The sequence below is a fragment of the Genypterus blacodes genome, unplaced genomic scaffold (genome assembly GCF_046128005.1).
Source record: "Genypterus blacodes isolate CSIRO-AG114 ecotype Tasmania unplaced genomic scaffold, CSIRO-AGI_Gbla_v1 ptg000044l_1, whole genome shotgun sequence".
Classification (NCBI taxonomy): domain Eukaryota; kingdom Metazoa; phylum Chordata; class Actinopteri; order Ophidiiformes; family Ophidiidae; genus Genypterus; species Genypterus blacodes.
In genome coordinates, this window is record NW_027466857.1 from 2169639 (window position 1) to 2182619 (window position 12981).

The 12981-nt window shown below is 40.5% G+C and overlaps 1 protein-coding gene across 1 annotated transcript; it reads left to right on the forward strand.

The window, feature by feature from the left end:
• Positions 1 to 824: 824 nt before the first annotated feature.
• hopx (HOP homeobox) lies at positions 825 to 9393 on the forward strand. The gene is made up of 2 exons (XM_076148863.1): positions 825 to 1181; positions 8743 to 9393. Exons 1-2 carry the CDS (start codon positions 1041 to 1043, stop codon positions 8818 to 8820), a joined length of 219 nt encoding a protein of 72 aa, XP_076004978.1. The 5' UTR covers positions 825 to 1040; the 3' UTR covers positions 8821 to 9393.
• Positions 9394 to 12981: the final 3588 nt, after the last annotated feature.

Below are 12981 nucleotides of genomic sequence, written 5' to 3' on the forward strand. Positions count from 1 at the left end.
AGATGCATCCCACCTTTGTAACTCCCTGTTCTGTCTGTTACCCTCAGGAAGGCGATACAGATCACTGAACACGCGCACCACCAGACTGAAGAACAGCTTCTTTGTAAGGGCCATAAGTGAACTCAACAAAATCAAACATTAGACAAGTTAGTACCCCAAAAGTCAATTGCAATATTGGGACATATTAGGACATATTAGGACATATTGGGACATATTGGGCATCTTGAGTTATGTCATCTTCAGCTATGATATCATGTGATGTCATATGGGGTGTGGTGTGATGTCATGTGATGTTGTGATGTCATGGTGTCATATGGAATGTCATGATGTCATTTGGGATGTCGTGATGCCATATGATGTCATATGTGATGTCATGTGATGTCATATGATGTCATGATGTCATATGGTGATGTCAAGACATGTCAATATGAGCAATTGGGACCACTTATGTTTTAATGTATGAATGGAACTGTGTGTTGTTTATTTATTGTTTATTTATTATTTATTTATAGTTGTTTATTTATAGTTTATTGCTGTTTATTTATCACTGTTCAAAGATTCAGGCACAGCACAAATGCATTTCGTTGTATTATCATGTACAATGACAATACACGCTATTCTATTCTATTCTATTCTATTATGTCATTTCTCCGATCATAAAGTTAAATCATGGTGCTCTGCCTGTTTCTCGGGTGGCAGTTAGATTCTGTGATCACTTGTATCCAGAGTGTAACTGGGTTGTTACTGGTGTTCCTCCTCCAGTAGTTCGTGTGGGCGGTGCCTGCTGGTGGGACTGCCTCTCGATGGGCGACTGTTGACAGTAGTAAAGTCTGCTCACACACACACTCTCACACACACCCACACACACAGACTCCACTCCGGCGCGTTGTCTGTCATCCACCGCTGAGCGTCTCTCGCAGCTCCGTGAGTCCCGCTGTGCGCGCATCACACACCCGGGCGGGGGAATCAAAGTTCACTCCCGGAGAAGAGACTCGCCTCCTCCCCTCAGAGCAAGACAGTAGGAGCACCAGCACTGCGGAATGGCCGCCAACGGAACGGAGTCTTTACCGGAGGATCAAGTCAGAATCCTGGAGGAGAATTTCACCAAAGTCAGGCATCCGGATGGGACGACGCTCATGCTGATCGCTGCCGAGTGCGGACTGACAGAGGAGGAGACACTAGTGAGTAACAGCCAGACTGACAGGAGAGTCTCCTTACAGCCTGATATGTGTGTGTGAGAGATGAAGATTATAAAGTTATTACGTTTTTACAAAAGGAAACAAAGTATTCTTGAAGTATTTGTAAGTGTGGATCCTTGTTTTGATCCCCTGTGATCCGGATCATCATACTCATGATTCTAACAAAACCACTCTCTTATTCTTCTGTCTGTTATAAATTTACACAGGATATCATATTATATCAATCTTTTATCCATGGAATGTTCCTGAAATGTAGTTTTGTAGTTTCTCTATATGTGTGTGTGTGTGTGTGTGTGTGTGTGTGTGTGTGTGTGTGTGTGTGTGTGTGTGTGTCATTCAGTTCCATCGGATCGCAGCTTCTATTGAACATCATGGGCTGTGACATTTCCAGAAGCAGAGATAATAGATAGATAAGATCCTTCACAGAAGTAAGAGTAGCAATGAAATATCATGAATAGTCCCACACAACTAAAAGTCAACATTTCCTGAAGTAAATTAATGCAAGAAGTAAAGTGCCAACATGAAGAATGCATTATAATTGAAGTAAAACTGATATGATGTGACTGGTATTAAGAAAAGTTTTACTATTTAATATGAGGTATTAACATCATGTTTCATATAGGCTCTGTTTGTTAAACGTTAGTCTGAAACCACAGTGGTAAAATAAATGTAAAAATAGAGTAAAAAGGACAATATTTAATCTAAAATGTAATGGAGTTAAGGTAAACACATGAACTGTATATGACTGAGTTTTAATACTTTCCATATACTTTCCACATTGAGTTTTTAGATATAAATTGCTGAGTATGAACATAAACATGAGAGTCTAAGGAAACCTGACTGTACTGACAGCTTAGTCACTTCCCGATGTGGGGCTGGATTCAGAGTTATAGAGACTTAATTGGGGTGAAACGATCGGATAGTTACTTGTTTTTCTTCATTCCATCTCTGGGCGTTAAGATGACAAATCATCTGTGCTCAGTCCAGACCTCCGGCTCAAACAAACACCTGCCTGTCATCAAACCAAAACCTATTTCATAGGAAAAATGCACTTATTAAACAATGTTTAATGTGCAATATCTGGTTGGTGTTATCAATAAGGACAAAACGATGTGATAAACATTACATCACGCCAAATATCATGTTAGGATTGAGTCCTTTTATAGTTGATATTAAGAAGGTGGAGTAATGAATAAACACAGCAGTACATATTCCATGTTTTGTCCTAAGTAGGAAAACAAACAGAATGAGCTCTTCATTGTGCGGCTGGTCTGGCTGATACATGTGTGCAGTCATCTATGCTAATCACGTTCTGGAAGCTAGCAACAGCAAAAAAATTCTGATCAATGGTCTCGAAACGTTGTTTGGTCTTTCTGGCTGTGTGTTGAACTGGTTCATCTGCTTCAGGGTTGCATATGGGAGCTGTCTGGGTCTGCGTCCATTATTATTCTCCCTTGTTTCCCATGCTGACATGATATACAGTATCTATACATAGTTATGCGGATGACCGTGGCAATACATAAATGGATGAGCAATCATTTGTTAAAGTTAACATTGGAGAAATCTTGACTCCTAACATTTAGAATAGATTTGAAGGTCCTCCTCCTTCTATATGAAGCCTTTCATGGGTTTGGGCTAAGCTACATCGTTAACTCCCTCCTCAACTATTTGCCTTCAAGAACACTAAGATCATCTGCTGCTGGTTTGTTGGAGGTTCTCAGCAAAAGGCGGCAAAAAACTGGTGAGGCAGCCTTTGACACTGATGCCCCAAAGCTATGGAACACACTATACCTGTAGATATTAGGGAGGCCAGCTCGCTAAATATTTTTAAAAGAAAGCTACAAAGCCTGGCCACACAGGCATGAAACTTTTTGCACTTGCTTGGATAAGCTCAAACCTGTGCACAGTTAAGGGATGAACTCTTCAGAGGGACTGGGACCTCCTCATTTTCAGGTCTTGTGATGCTCTGAGGGATGATCTGGGAACAACTTCAGATTCATAAGTGAGGCTGTGATATGTTTTCATAGCTCCACCAACTTCAATGGTTTTACTTAACGTCATGCATTCTATTTTAACTCTACTATTATTTTTACTCTATTATTATTATTCAGTGGGTATTATTTGTGGGGATATTTCTAATGTTATGCATTGTATATATTATTTATTATTTTCATCCTAATTTTGATATTTAATTTTTATTATAATTACCAAAGGGACTCTTCCATCTTATTTGACATAAACTGTGGTACTGTATCTCTGTTTTATGCTCATTCTACGTCTTATTATATGTGGAGCACTCGGTGTATGTCATTTCTTCATTGTGTAGCACTTTGATCTGCATTTTTTATATGAAAGGTGCTATACAAGTCAAGTTTACAATTATCATAATCATAAGAGCGAGACACTGCGGTGAGTCCAGAAAGCACACAGGGGATGGAGAGGAGAGAGGGAATAGAGACCGGGCACAATGAAAAACAATGCATGAATGAATGGCAGATAGCTGTAGCCACGCCTCTTTAGGGGAAACTCCGCCCTGTTTGCCTAACGCACCTGCGTAACACCTCCAGTAAGTCGAAAGTCTGGATACGGAAGAGCTTCACTTTGGCGTTAAATCCCACTTAAGCTACAACACTAACATAATCTCAACTCTGAACAGAAGTTACATTGCATTCCTTTGACTATTATCTTTATTTATGGAGGAACGTGTTTCCTCCAAAGCCTGATACAGCAGATTGTTATCTCTGATGTCAGCAGTGTCAGTGTTGAGGGTCATTGTGTGTTCTGGATGCATATATTTAGTGTAAACAATCACAGGTCACATTTGGGGGATTTTCAGAAGAGCAGCAGCAGGTTTGATTTCAGGATGACGTCATGACAGAGTCAGGTAGCTGGCTACTGTTTCAACCTTGCAAGGGGCCCCGAAAGGTTGATTCATCCATACGTCAGTGTAGGCAGGACTGTGACTGTCGCTGACTTTGTGAATCTGATGTTACATATTCATTTGATTCAGTATTGACATGGAACAATCTGAAACTAAATCTTAATTTAAGAGATAAGACATATAGTTGGTTAGAGCTGTTACCTCACAGCCGCAAGGTCCTGATTCAAATCCTGTGGCAGCTCTGCTAATCCTATAGGTGTGAAGTCTCCAAAGTAGTTAGAATGGGTCAAAAGCAATGACATGACATGTATATTCATTGTTTGTCTATTTATAATTGTTATTAATCTTACAGTTTTGCCTGAATATTTCAAACCCCCAGTTTAGACACTGTGTAAAAAGCAAAGAAAGACAGAAGGCAGTGATTTGAACATATTCTCACAGGATAGTGTTTAATGTGATCTATTGTTTCTACATTTGTTAATTCTACGTTTGAACCCTGAACGCTTACAAAAGCGTTGGGCCAGCAACATGTTTTTCACTGTGTTACATTTCCTTTAAACAACACTCGGCAATCAGCTGGAAGCTAATGACACTAATTGTTGTCGTTTTGAAATAATTTTTTGTAAAGTTTATGGAATTGGTAGCTGTTTTTATTTATACATGGTGAGTGTGTTTTTGAAGAAAACATATAGAACCAAATCTGTTGACTTTATTTTAAGGACCTTATTTTAGGGAAGCAGAGAATGGTTATCTTTATCATTATCTATTTTACAGTCTAATCCAATCCAATCCAATTGATTTCTGTCACTAAAAATGCATCATGTGTGCCCATGTACAAAAATGATGAGCACAGGAAACCTAAAAGCTCTTGTGAACTGAATAGATTTAGTTTCACTGTGTCATAGCTGGTGATACAATAGCTTTGTTGACATGTATTTCTATGAAATATTCAACTATTCCTTTACTCAGTTTCTACTAACTGCCACCTCGTTATACATTATGCACACTCCTACCAACACCCTAACTAAGGAATGCTGTTTTCCAACTTTAAAGTATGTGCAACCATCACATCAGAAGCTGAAGAGCCAGATGTGAAACCTCAGAGCGCCGATAACCAAACGGCTGAAAGTGCCCTGAAGTGATACAGGCAACTCCAATAGCATTCCATTTATGTAAGGCTTTCCTAATCCTTATCACATTACTAAAACGTGTAGCTTAACAGCTCATTTTGACATTAACAAATTGTCAGTTGTTATTGCTGTTCATTTGACAGGCAAACATCTTCTTTATTTGCTTAGCTGTACTCCCAACAAGTTTAAGTCGGAAATGCAAATTCTGTCATTTGAGTTCGTGTCATATCAGGTGAGCAAATTCAGTTCAAAGGCAAAATTGTATTTTTGTGGTTGTGTCACAGTGACAGACAACAGCAAGAGAGGTGACGTGACACTCTGCTACCTGGTTTAAGAATGTTTGTTGTTAAGCAGTTTATACAATGTCCACTGTCTGTCCACAGAAATAGAGGACGAAGACTCAGGACAACAGACCAATGCGGAGGTTGTGTGTTTGCTAAATCTGTGGGCCATCTTGTCAGTACATTCTAAAATACAGAGCATGGATCCTACAACACAGATCTACACACACCGATTGGAATCTTCTTTCCTTTCCAGTTCACTAATTATAAAGTAGAACATTCTTTTGTTTGGCATATGGATGAACTCAGACATTCCTACAGCCTCAAATGTGATGAAGCTCTGGACTGACTTGCAGCTTGTGTCATTATTTCAGTCTCTTTTGTGTCCATCTCAGTATTTTGTTCACCTCCGTCTCAAAAACTAAACTCTTTCGGGAGCAAAGTATGTATGAGATGCGGAAAGACCAGGTTTCAGGTTGTAGCAGGTATTCTCTCAGATCTTCAGACTTCTGTACTCTTTAAGTGTTTCCACTCTCTGAATCTGAAGTGGCTGGGCTGGGTCTGACAGGGAGACCCGGTCCAGGGTGAGGTAAAGCTCTGGCTGCTCATCGAAAGGCCTGACTTCATTTCCAGCTGACTTCTTTTTTCCTTCTCGTATTTGCTATTTTTTTTCTCCTGCTGTCACTTTTGTTGAGTGTATAGGATTTGTGAACAAAGCATTCATTGGAGGAGGTTTAGTTCATGGACACGCCCCTGTTGCCACTCCCTCTCTCACATTCAGTGTTTACAACCTGCTACAGCCTGTGTGCCGCTTTCATTGAGCCTTTTATTTGAGTTTCCATCCTGCTGTACTCGTGTCATAAAGGTAGACTGATGTTTGAGGGCAGTGTTATGTAATACTGTGGACACGTGCAGAGTTTAGCAGGATAACACATCCTGCTGCCCTCATTGTTTGTACATGGAATGTCTGTACCGTTTTACAGATATTTCAAATTTTAGAAAGGACACAAAATAAAGTTTCTGAATTCTGAATATAAGAACACCTATTGTATCACATTTTGTAATAAAAAACAACCTATTTGAGTGAATACTTCTGCCAAGGGGGAACACGGCAAGACAAAGTTGTTTTTTGTACTACTGCCCTAATTTAGAGTTTCCAGTTCAGCAAGTGTATTGGTGTGTTTGGACTGCGAGCACCTTCTGTACTCTGGTGTTCTGTCCCACTGCGAAGACAGTTTGGCCATTATCAAACCCTCCCACTGGGAGGACTGCTAGAGCAGGGGGAGGAAACTAAATGTGTCCTGTGTTTAATGGAACCAGGGAGCAAGTGTGTAGAAACAACTGACACACACTGCTGCTTTGATTCATTTTTCTTAACTCCCACTTCTGCCTGCATACATTTACAACCTTTCCTGCAGTCTTGCACACATGTATCAGGGCTTTGAGTTGGGGAAAAGTCTACACAAACACGAAATATAAGGTGGTGCACAGACATCCGCACTGAGTATCTTGGGGAAAGCCCTATTCCTGCAGTCACAGGTGGCACATGGCTATCTGCACCTCCCCATGGCAGACAGTACAGGGCTAAGCAGTGTCAATCACCAATATAAATGAGAAATAAAGGACAAAAGGGGAAAAGTAGGTAAAAAATTAAAGGTATAGGAACAGAAACTAAACAAAAACTATAAGACACAAACAAGCTCTGCCCAAATGTCTTGTGTTTACATCATAACTTCACAACGACGCAACTGAACCGTTCATCAAATGGAAGCCCAAGTGGCTCCAGATATGAGTCTCATATGTTTTTAGTATGTTACATTCCGACTCCCTCACGCTTCCCTCTGTGAAATCCAGATGATGTCAGCATTGTTGTGAATCCCTTGACAACGTAAACTGCAAAACAATAGCATGGTGGTTCACTGTTGTGTGTGGGACCACTGTGCTGTCAACGTTTGGCCAGTGTGTCAGTGTTTGACTGGTTGGTTGAGCAGTCATAGTGCAGAAAGGGAGTCAGGCTCCAGAGAAAAGGCCCAGTCAGCGGCAGCATTCTATGAAATTAGATGGAAACATTCATCCTTTGTGTTTTTGCTGTCACAGCTTTGACTAGAGTCGCTGCCGTAACTCTGTGAGTCAGCAGCCACGTTTCAAATGTGCCACAAATGTGATGAGGTCAATATTGTGAGTTAGAAAAGAACCTCGCCCATGTTTGTGCTTCTCATGTTATCATTGTCTTGAATAAAGACATTGCCCCTCATTGCAGTGTTCATCAAAATTCAAATTGATGTTAAACTGTAAGACTTGCAAAAGGTTGTCTAAGGTTGTCTAATATTATTATATTATTATATATATTCAGATGCACTAATAGACTGGGCTTCCCCAGATAATGCAGTGCAACGGTTGAGTGAATGTCAACTGCAACGGTTGAGTGACTCATGCATGTGCAGTAAACAGGTGTTTCATTTCCTTAATGAAACAAAATGCTGCAATGACGAAGATTAGGCAGAAATATTTATAGAAGCTTGAAGCTAAAAAGTATTTATAACAGCGCCTCCACCAGGCCAAGTGGTGCCAAAATTTAATAGGTTCTTTCCTTCATCATGTCCAATCTTCCCACCAAGTTTCATGAAAAGGAGATCTTTATATAAATACATTTTAATTATATACTTTAACTTTAAGTTTAAGAACAACAATAGTAGTAATAATACAACCTTCCTACTCTCTTTCTATCTCTCTCTCTCCTCTTCCCCCTCTTTCTGTATACAAATTGATCTCCAAAATATCCTATAATTGTTTGCGCAATGTCATGTAAAATGTTTGCTTCAATAAAAACAAATAGCAAAAAAAGAAAGAAAAGGAGATCTTTACTTTTCAAGTAATATTGGAGGAGATTATAACATCCCTGGTGGAGGTAAATAATGAGAGACTGCACTGGCAGTTTGTCACTGGTTTTATAAAAATGATGTAATGTAGCTAATGGCCTCAAGATGATCACAGTGTTAACAGTGCAGATAGCGAACCCTGCATTTTGTTCAAATCAGCCTTGACAATACAGGAACTCCACCAGTGCAACTTCTCAGGAATATTCATGTCATGACTGTATTCTGTCACAGCTCTCGTGTTTCATGCAGTTTGTGCCAGATGAAGCTCTGTTTACCACTCAAACTGTGTTACTGAACAAAAACTCCCCTCACCCTTTCTAACACCTCCACTGGGTGTGTTCTTCTAAGCTTTTGTTTGTTTGTTTCCTCCAGGAATGGTTCAGGAAACGTAACGCCAAGTGGAGGCTGGCAGAGGGCCTTCCAGCTCAAAAGGGCTCCGTGCTGGACTGAGACTGAAGAAGAACCCTCAGACCACCATGTGTGCTCCACGATCCTGACCCTGTTTCTCCTGGACAAAAGAGCCCAAACCCCTTCCTTTTCCACTTCCCTCTCCTTACTCTTATCTTAGCCCATTATGTCAATACAAGAGTCAGAAAAATCACATTTTCCTCAGAAAACCTCAACCCTGCCACTTCAGAATGTTGTTTTGATCTGTTTTCAGTAAACATCAGCATGTTTGAAGAATTTCCTGGACTCAAGTGTCAGTATGTTGAAACAAGACAGAGCAAAGTAAAAAGGCGATTCCATATAATTCACGAAACAAAATGATGTGTGTTGGACATATTGGATTATTGAAATATCTAATCCCTCTAATCTGGTCGTTTTTCTGTTTATTGTTTTATGAAAATGTGATTTTACAGAATAAGTTATGGACATTAATGACTCTGAGGGTGAAGATTATTGCAGTAAATCTATTTTGTTTGTATCATTGAAGCTATTTTGATTTACAGAATGTGAAGGTTTGTTATTGCCGATATATCCGTCATGTTTACAGAAATAAACATATTGCTATTGTTATTATAACTTCAAATGACTGGACTGTGCTTTGAGGTTCAGCCTGGTATGCAACAGTTGGGTTTACATTTACTAAGGAAGCTGATTACAATGGTGGGATGTAGTGTAGAAAGAGGGGGAGGGAGGAGTCCACGTTTGTTTTCATGTTTAGTGCGTGTGTGTGTTTGCGTACGTCAGCAGGGAGTAGAGCAGGACGCGGAGCTGCTCACGGGACAAATTAAAGAAGTGAGGAAGCACAAATACTACAATAGATGCTGCTGGAATCAGCTGCTACTGACCAGAACTTCACAGGACCTAACTGGAACATTTCCAGGCAAGGGTGGGGGGGTGGAGGGGAGAGCTGTGTGAGCTGAAAGAAGTGTATGGCATCATGGGCTAAACCAATGACAGATGATGTCATTTCATTGTCCCAGTCCCCCGTGAAAAGGACATGATCTCACCAGCCAATTACAGCATTAGACCTCAGCACAGTTATTTTATCACAAGTCAGTAATCCTGCAAACTCGCACAGTAATGGAAGAACCAGCTAAACCATTGCTTAGCTCAATCTAAATATTCATAGCTTGACATAATGATCAATATGTGTTAAACATGACAGAACTGAGTTTGGTGTTACAACCAAGCACACTGGCCCATATATACATTTTGAACATGTTGACAAAGTCAGTATGTTTATATGCATGGGACAACTTTGATTCTACTCAGATTAACTTTTTTCCAAACATCATAAATGGTAAACAACAGGTTACTGCAGTCATGAAAATCCTGGAAATGTCATGTTATATCAGCTTTGATATCATAATCTTGACAAGTCAAGTCTAACACGTGAAAAAATTCAACTTGTCTTATTATTGTCTGTAAATCTGCTTCTTTGGAAACAGGGCGGCTGCTGGGTCGTGCAACTTCCTATTCTCAGGAACAATATACAATATGGTCAAAAAGAAACAGGATGCACATCTTCAAGATGCAGTCCTTGCTCACACTTGCGTAACAAGTTTAGTTCACAGTACCATAGTAGTGTGAAAAGGTTTACCCTCAAGAAGCTGCACTGTAAGAAAAACAAACAAAAAACTAGACAGGGTGACTAATTTGTTCAAGCAAAACCTTTTTTACGTGTTGGTGAATACGAATACATTTCAAATGTCATTTTGTTTAGGTCCTCTGGTGTGAGGAGAGTGTAAAAACACCATACACTCGAGTACTGGTTCCATCCATCCAAAGATGAGATTGAGCAGTGTATGAGGTCATGGAGATGGAGTGAACATGACCTGTTTGTGTTGCTGTGTGCGATGGAGGGGAGTAGAAATTCTAAGATATTTTCAATCAATAACACTGATTGTGGGAATGAGCTCCACAGAAAACAGCACTGACTCATGCACTTCCTCACACTCATCATCACACTCCAGTCTCATTGTGTTTTCCAGCGTCATTCCACTCCAAGCCAGCAGGTGTCGCAGTCCTGTGTCACATGCTTCCTTCCTGCTTTCCCTCCTTGTGACTGCACAGCTGCTTCCCATCATGTTGTTAGCATCTGTATTTATAGTTCCACTCACTTGTTCTCCGCCAGATTGTTGTTACTTACCATGTGAGCCAGTGTGACTGTGGAACTTGTCAGTATTTAGACCTGGTTTTATCTTTTGAGCTCACTTGTCCCTTTTTGTACATTTGCCTGGTCTTTAGTCTTCTACAACTTTTGATCTCTGCCTGTATCAGTTTTGCCTGATTCAGATATTCATGACTTTGTGTTTGACCTCAGCTAAGTCGTCTAATCTGTCACTCTCTTTTGGTTCAGCAACCCTGTGTGACCCAACAGACAGTGCTTCTGCTCATAAACCACACTTTTTATAGGCTGCTGTGATAGAATGTGACACACACACACACACACACACACACACACACACACACACACACACACACACACACACACGTGTGTATTTCCTGTGCCCAGGGTGTTTTCCTCTGTTCAGCTAAATTTAAGTCACACCCACTAAAGAAAAACAAGCATATTTGCCTCTAGCAGGAGAAGGAAACACACACAACCGCACACACTCACACTCACACTCACACACCCTCATTGCACTCCATTTGACGAATTTCTGCTTCGATTTCGATCTCATCAGATCTGCTTGTTTTGGACAAGCAAGGGAGAGAAGCACAAGCAGGAAAAAGTCGTCAATAATGGAGAGGAGTAAGAGTGCGGACGACATGTACAACATTTCCAAACTGTAGGCTTCTTAAGTAAACTTACATGATTGCGTCACACCCTTAAAGTGTGTGAGCCCTGTGTGTCAATGAGTCAGTGCAGCAGAAAGATCGGATGTGTTTAATAGATTGGTGTGTGAGCTCATAGTGTGTGTGTGTGTGTGTGTAGAATGTGAATGCAGTCTTGTTTTGTTTGTTGCTAAGAGGGCTCGGTGAAGCTGTGAGGAATCTGTCATCAGGAGAGGCCATGTTTGGTTTGTAGCCTGACTGTCTCATCTGACCACTAGGGGTCCTTCTAAATGACACGAAAAAAGAATGAAAATGAAAAAGGTCTTTTACTGAGGAATATAGGGAAGCCCTAAACTTGCATATAGGGAAGTAGCTGACCCTGTTGCTATGGGCAATCTGATGTCCCTGATCGGGTAACAGGGGATCAGTCTTAATAGTTGTTAATGCCAGTTAATAGATGTTTGTGTGTGAACTTGCATAAGTAGAGACCTGACGTTGACACTTCACTTCCTTCCTTTTTGGATATGTCCAAAGCATTCTGGGTAGATTCCTGGCTGAGCACAGATGTTTCTCTGCCACTTCCTCAAACACATACTGTAAACACGAGACATCTTGAGAAATATTTTTGCCCGTTTATTGGTCCGAAAGGTTTTGTGAGGAAAATGTTTTCACTTGGTTTATAATGTAAAAGGTAGTTCAGACAGGCAGGAGGTTTTGTTTGTTCCACTCTGGCTCTCGTGGAGGGATGTAATCCTTGGGGACCTGCTTTGGTTCTGCCAGGGCTTTAGTGCGAGCCCTTACTGTGGCTCTCCTTGCTGCCCTCGAAACCTGTTTCAGAAATAAATGTTTGTAGACGTTTTGACACAATCAATGTTGCTGTATCGCTTGCTGGAAGTACTCACTACAAAGTACTTTACTCCGTACCTGTTATTGCTGTCAAAGGCTGAGAGTAACATTACATAACTGCACATGTTGAACTTACGGTCCAGATTGGTTCTGCAGGGTGTCCAAGCTCATAGCAGATTTTGCTCTCCTTTAGTTTTGGCAGTGACAGCTGAACTAGACGTGGAGAGATTCGAACAGTTTTGGAAACACAGCCAGTGATGGATGTTGCACACTGTAGGATAAACAAACATTTCTGGGGTCAACATATGATTTGGTCCCTCAAATTAATCCAGCTCTTTAAGTATTTTTTTTACATGCAGGTGTCAATATGATAAGCACCTATGTTCCCACAAAATGTCTGTAATTGAAAGAAATTCCCATATGCGTTAGAACAGGACTGCAATTGAATTAGCTCAGTTCTAATCGATTCTTTGACTGACAAAGTGACAGACTGATCATAGTTTTTAACAAGCATGTAAACATACTGATTCTAAACTAAAT